Source organism: Semicossyphus pulcher, unplaced genomic scaffold, assembly GCF_022749685.1.
Source record: "Semicossyphus pulcher isolate SPU_LCO1_2020_fin unplaced genomic scaffold, fSemPul1.0.p SCAF_8, whole genome shotgun sequence".
Taxonomy (NCBI): Eukaryota; Metazoa; Chordata; class Actinopteri; order Labriformes; family Labridae; genus Semicossyphus; species Semicossyphus pulcher.
Window position 1 is genome coordinate 2,548,688 of NW_027211759.1, and position 7,354 is coordinate 2,556,041.

General features: G+C 39.8%; 1 protein-coding gene across 1 annotated transcript; it reads right to left on the minus strand.

The window, feature by feature from the left end:
• Window positions 1–279: 279 nt before the first annotated feature.
• LOC138612436 (troponin I, fast skeletal muscle-like) lies at window positions 280–6,946 on the minus strand. The gene is made up of 7 exons (XM_069685676.1): window positions 6,649–6,946; window positions 3,952–3,984; window positions 3,186–3,222; window positions 2,909–3,037; window positions 2,440–2,529; window positions 689–865; window positions 280–496 (listed from the first exon to the last, which is right to left on the minus strand). The coding sequence occupies exons 2-7, from the start codon at window positions 3,957–3,959 to the stop codon at window positions 401–403; spliced, it is 537 nt and encodes a 178-aa protein (XP_069541777.1). The 5' UTR covers window positions 3,960–3,984; window positions 6,649–6,946; the 3' UTR covers window positions 280–400.
• Window positions 6,947–7,354: the final 408 nt, after the last annotated feature.

Genomic DNA, 7,354 nt, shown 5'->3' on the forward strand with positions numbered 1-7,354 from the left:
AAACGGTCGGTCTGTCCGACACCATTCGAAGCTTTACACGTCATAAAACAGCAACAACCAGGAAATGAGAGCAGGTCTGTAGCTCAGTGTTGGATCATGTTCACTGCTTTTTAACATTCCTGCAAGCTAAAGAGACGCTGCATCCACTAATTTCCATTCACATGTGCATCTTTCCGTATCTGCAACGCTCAGAGATTAATCAAACACCAGATATTAGAGTTTTGTTTGATTTGTTGATCAAGTAAGACATTTGTGCTAGGCCAAGCAAGGAGGACAAAATCAGCTTCCTCAGCAGCTGTTTATTCAAAGTTTCTACAGTTTTCAAGGTATTTCAAAAGAATGTTTTTGCTATACAATTAGTGGGGATTAAAAATGCTGCAGTTCAGAAGATAAGACTGAGTTAAGCCTCGCCCTCGAACATCTTCTTCCTCCCGTCCATGCCAGATTTGTCTTCGATGTTTTTGCGCCAATCACCGACGTCGCGCAGTTCCTTATCCTGAAACAGCAAGAGGACGACATGAAACCGTCTCTGTGACACTTTATAGTACGGCTCATTATTAACAGCGTTGTTTTATTGTATACTTACGTGTCTGCTAACTCATAAACGTTACCTCCTGCACATATGAGGAAAGGTGCTTCCCTTCCAAAAAGATTCATAAAACAAAAACACTTCCAGTAAGTTCCTCACCTCCTCTTTCACCTCCTTCTTCACCTGCTTCAGGTTGGCCCTCAGGTCCAGGTTGACCGTGTGTTTGGAGCCCAGCAGAGCTTTCAACATGGCGTCGGCGGACATACGCACTTTTCTCAGGACGGGCTTCTTGAATTTGCCCATCAGGTCTTGAACTTTGATCTTCAGGTCGTCAATCTAGAGGTGGATAATGAAAAAATTCAGTCTGGATTTACTTCAAACGGCTTCAGCAGTCCACAGAGCTTTGGGCTGGGACTCGTCAGGACACATCATAAGGTTTCTCAACTTTCTTTGGACCATGAGCTTGTTTTAAAACACCAAACTTAAAGTAAAGTTTTCATTTGATTTTTTACCATTTTTGAAACATTTTTTGCCTTTCGGGGGCATGAAAGGAGTAACTGCCTTTTTGGTTGTTGTCAAAGCCTGAAAAATGATGAAATGATGAAAGATGAAGCTCTGTTTCTGATTCTCTCCTACTTCCTAGCAGGTCGCTGCGTACCAGCAGAAGGTAAACACAGCTGTGTCAGTGCGCATGTGTAGCTAGCTGACTCAACGAGCGAGCTGGCAGACAGGACAGCGTTTACTTTGTGGAAATATTCACATTATTTTGAATTTTGGGGCGAAAGGGACGAGAACAGCATGTGTTCTTGTATCCTCCAGGCAGGTGTCACTTCATCACCGCTCACCTTTCAGTAAATTCATTCATGTCTCCCACAGTTAACACCAACAGTCATTCAATAATCCAATCACAACATTCAAAACAACCCGCACAGTCTGACACCAAACCCTGGAAAAACTCTGACAGTGAAATACACACTCCACAGGTAATCCTCCTCCTGAACAGACTCCAGCGTCGAGACTTGGAGTTCACACAAGCAACAACTATATAACGTGGACTTTTCAACGGGATCTTGAGGCCGGGGTAAGCTAACGTTCATTTCCTCCACTGACTAAAAAACACACTGGCCTCTGACACACTAAGAGATCTTTCCGCGGTTTGGTTCCAGACGGTGCGGGTTGTTTTGAAGGTTGTTTTGATCGCTACAAACTTACAACACAACTTACAGCGGTGAAATGTAAGCTGTGTCTGGAGGATAAGTGCTCGCCAGCTGTGAAGAGTTGTTGTCAAGGAAACAACCGTGCGTAATACACCTCTGCCCAGTTCACTGTCAGACTGTTAGCATCATAAAGAGCTGTAAAGGTTATACTGCGTCTGTCATTCCTGTTATCAGGCTGCAGAGTTATGGGCCGTAAACGAGGCTCTGCAACGACGGTAGAGTCGATACATTCAAAGGTAGACGTTCAATAGGCTACTACTAGTAGACACATTTTTGGTAACACACATTTCTCAGTAGGTAATGCAGAACTGTAAATAGTTACTTTTAAGAGTAACGCTACCCAACTCTGGTCATGTGACACTTTTTTACTCCCTTACTAAAATCCCTTACCCACTTTAATCACGGGTTAAATGCCCAGCAGACTGCAGCATTCTTGTAAAAATCTAATACCTTGAGACTTACAGGTGAAGCAAGAGACTCATGTCGGCTGATGGAACAAAAAGTCGACGCTTCAAACTGTTTCCACACACAAAATTCGGAGTCAGTCAGCCCTATGTAGGTGATGACGTTCATAACTTTACGTTACTTGTGCACTTATTTTTACTTTGCTTTATTTCAGACACACAGGTCCACATCAAACACAACACATACAATAAAAGACAGACATCTTTTTCAGATTTGTGTCTCGTCTACCTCCTTGTTGGATTTATTCACTTTCATCTCCAGGTTGTATCGCTCTTCATCGATCCCGTCGATTTTGTGGTGGATCTCCCTGCACATCTCCTGAACACAAAAACAAATACACGTTAAGATACCAAACTGATCGACATCAACTAAACACGATGGTGATGGTTCTCACTGGCTGTTACTCTTTTACACACAAAAACACCAGAGAGATGAATAACAGGTGGGTTTCGTTTCGTTGTGTACATCTAGTTGGCTCTACAGCTGCCTACTCTACAGAGGAATACAGAACATCTAATTATTTAACTTTGTACTTGTTTTTATTTATTTATTTCAGACATGTTTTTAATGTTGTAATTATTGTCAAGTCTATTCTTACAATTTCTGTTCTTAGTTTGTTCCTATGTTTGTATGAAATGAGCTATAGTTATAGTTATATAGAGTTCAGTATAATGAAGGACTCTGTTAGAGTGCGTACCTGCAGCTCCTGCATGCTCCTGGGCATGGACACAGCAGGACAGGTCTCAGCCATGTACCTCGTCCTCTCCCGCTCTCGCTCCCTATCTTCTTCCTCCAGTAAACCTTTGGCGATGGAGAGCATCAAACTCTGCCGGACAAAAGCAGATATTAATGTAAAATACACATTTTTATATTATAGAGAAATGATCTCTCTTCATTGCTTTATTCACATTGGAAAATCTTTTGACTGAAAAGCCTGTGAAGAGATTAAATCAGTGGAGCAAACGCTGTTTTACCTTGATCTGATGCTTACGACTCGAAGATATCTTTTTCCTGAGGAGTTGGAGAAAACGTCCATTTGTTATGAAAAATCTCTCATTTAAAATATAAACTTTATATTCATAGCTCATCAAATGTGCAAAAAATGACTTGGTTTAAGAAAAGTCCTGAAATAATTCTACATTTCTTTATTAAAAAAAAACTCTTTTCAGACTCTTTTCGGAATGAATTCACCAAATTATAAGATGTTTGCATACATTTTGTTTCTGTAACACTTCTACAGTGTTCAGAGTCCTGTTGGCAAATTTGAGAGAAATAAAGTAATTTGCTAATTTATGTGCACAAACATAGTCGTCCATCACAACCTTGAGGTGGTTGTTTGTTGTCTGAGCCTCCATCCAAACAACAAAATGACTGAAACCAGTGACTTAAAGTAGTTCTGTATATTTGTGTTAGTAATGCAGGTTTGTTTCCTTTCATCCCTCCACGTGTGACGGTAACCCCTGGGGCAAACGGGGAGCACAGAAACGTCTTTTTGAAGCAGATGGTCGCTCTGTCTTTCTCACTTCAACACTTTTTTCCAAGATTTTGTTTCTTGCACATTTATGACTTTATAATCTCACAAATTTGCCTCTTTTTTCTGGCAAATGTACGACTTTAATCTCTGAATTTTCAAGTTTTTTCTCATGAAGTCTATATGTCAAGCTTCAGGTCTTTAACAGTGTTTTTGATCTGAAGTAAAATAAACCGGCTCATTGAAGAATATGGGGCAGAATTACTCACTCTGACATCTTGGCGTTTGTTTGGCTTCAAAGTCTGAAAACACAATGTTGAAATAAAAGGTCAACATGCACAGACAGACTCTTGGCTGTATAAGTATCTCATGAACACAGAAAAGTCATCACAGTAAAGTGCATTGCTAACACCAACAGAGAAAACAACCCAAGCTGAAGTTTGGGTCAGGTTGACGACTGGAATGCTTCTGTCCGCACTTTCCGGAGTAACAGCTCCACTTAGACGAAACATGACTCCGAATAGGAGCATCAACAGTTTGCCTCAAGAAAAAACCTCTGTTCTAATTTAGGACAAGGATCTAGGGTCCATTTGTCCCCCCCGGGCTCCCTGTCATGAAGGCTCTGTCTTCTGGAAGATTATCAGGAAACACTTGATACCTCCTCTGTTGGTACCAAACATCTCTGACATGAATGAGACAGCACTCATCCTCTCTGAAAATAGAGGCTGTGAGAAACAATCCAGATCCACAATCACTCAGTCCAAACGGCAAATAGAGTCCGAAGGCTCCCTGATATTTGACATAATGCCTGAAAGACTTTGCTGAGAATGTAACAGACTGTGTACTTAACTCCCAATCCCGCTGCGAGTCCTATAACATTGAGTATCTGTCAACAACAATGGAGACTTTACATGACTTATACAAAACATAATATCAATAGCCAATATCAAGACAAAGTCTGATGCAGTATTTCTGTTACGACACTGAGATTTTACCCCGAATAACAGACGATCCATCCTGCATTACAATCCATCAAAACCCGTAAGAATTGCTGTTGAATCCAAATGAACAGACGGACGAGGGACTTGGTATGAACTACATCCACAAGACTTTCTAAGAAAAAGATCTTTACATGATTACATAACTGAAAGAAACACTGCCTGAATTTAGATCGGAGAAAACTCTGATTATCATGATTAACGAGTGGACGATGGAATTTAAACATAAACAGTGACATTTTGGGGATTTGGGAGCAAAAGAATAAATTCAGAGTTAATTTTTCAAACACTTTGATAATTGACTTAAAATGTCTTATTTGTTTAAATAGTTGTTTTATTTTTTGTATTTCACATTTACGATTACAATTTTTCAATGTGAATGATTTACTGTCAGACTTTTAATTTAAAGTGAATAAACATTTGTATTAATACTTTTTATTGTTGGTCAAATAACCAATAACTAAACATTTTGTCTTAAAAACTCACATGTATGTTCTGCTTGTAATAAATATCCACCTTATTAAAACTACAGCGTGTACTTTTACCGTGTTACAGCAGAGTACCGTCAGCATAATGAAGTTATTTTTAATGTCAAATATCGAGGAAAAAAAACTTTCAATATGAGTGCTATTCTCTTGTTCTCACATTTCCTTGTAAATTAACATAAATATAATCTTTTCAGTAAAGGTCAAGGGTCATCTGACCAGTAAATCGTGCTCAACAACGTTAAATTAGCAGCTCATGTCCAGACCACAGTCGAAACATGCAGGAAACGTGACTCCTAACAGTAATCTATCTTAAAGTCACCAAGCCTTGAAGCTAACACAAAACAACATATTTATATATATGTATACGTCTGATTTCTGTGGAGTATTTGATGTCCGGTAATGGAAAGGAATCTTAAACAGAAAAAATCATAGTTTCATTCAGTCCAAATGAAACGATCGTACGGACACTTTACAAGCCTGCGACGGCCACAGATAAAATAATTGCATTGTATTTATTGATCGCCGCCTGAAAGAGAAGTTCAAGAAAATGACAAAATCATCTCCTAAAACAAGTTTCCTACTCGAGCTTAAAACGGGTACACAACCTGACAACATCTCTAAATTCTGTACATAATGTATATTTGTACTTTTGTATTTTAAATCTGGAGCTTACATGTAGAACTACATTTATGATATACACTTTGTACTGTCGCCTGTTCCCACCCCGATACCCCCAACAGGAGTGTTTCGTTAAAACGTGCCCCTACATGGCAAATATCACATCCTCAAACCTACACGTCTCTGCTGGACAAAACGTGGAAAACGTGGTTAATCTATGAGAGAAGGTCGCCGTATGGTCAGGTTCAAACACCAAAACTACTCAGGTTTTAAAACAAGATCTTATCTGGGTGAAATTAAGAAATCTAGTCATGTTAAATTACTTGCATGACTGAAATGACTTTACGTGGCGTTACGTGTCTTGTGGTTTCCAATGGGTCTAAGAACTGGTCTCGTGGGTTAAAGTTGTGTCTTTTGGACCCATCCAGCAAACATGAAGCTATTAAACAAATCTGTCAGACTAAGCACCAGATCAGACTGAACTTTGACACATTGAAAATATTCATTGCATGAAAACACCATCACAATCACTTTGCAACTGTCGAGTCCATTTACACCAACACACATCACACTGCACAACAAGCCTGAAGCACCGGCTGCTTTAACCCCAAAATTTTAACATCCAAAAGCTCAGAAGTCATTCTCATCACCCCATCATCCTGCAGGAACGCTTTCTATTGAGCTGGTTCGTTTCACCAATGTGTCAACAACAGTTTAAACATCCGATACAACACATTTGTGTTGACTAGAGCTCAAAGAACACAACTTAAAACTTTGTTTCCAAATTGGATACCAAAAGGGAAATCGCTTGAAAATGGATGAAAGTGCAAATCAACAGCAGGGAAAAGAAAAGATAGCTTACCCTTTAGTCGGAGACGGGAAAAGGTTGGACAGACAGGTCTGGGAAGCTGCTCAGTTAAAGCATTATAAGTTGGTATATATTGCATTCCCACAAGGCAAAGGAAACACCATCTTTCTCTTTATGGAAGTAGATTTTCTTACACACCAATGGGCTCACCAGTGCATGAAACTGAATATCTGACCCCCCTTTCACCCCGAAAATCTCCTCCCTATCTGAAAATTATAAATAACCAGCTCCTTCTGGATTGTTTTAGCTGATGGCATTATTCCCCCCCGATCCACGAAAAATACAGTCCTCATGAGCCTGGAGATGAAACACAAGAGAAGGAGAGAGAGGGGAAAAGGCGGATTAAAAAGCTTTGACTTGATACAAAGAATATCGCGTGTGAACACAAAGCTGGGCTCTGAGATAGTTTCTCTATGAAGGCAACTTGGGAGCAGCAGTGATGAAAGTTAAAGGGGCAGCAGGTGGATGGGCAAGAAAAGTCAGAGTGGAGTTTCAATATGGTCATTTAAGACACACCAAGTGGATGCTATTAAGCAGCTGCTAACAGGAGCTGGTACACAAGAGGAAAACTTTCCTAATGAAGATCACACAGGATGCTCTGAGCAGAAAACAAGGAAAAAGCAGGAGTGAAAAGATGACGATATAAAAGTCAGAAACGTGAAGACTGAAGGAATGAGTGGAATAAAATGATTCATTTACA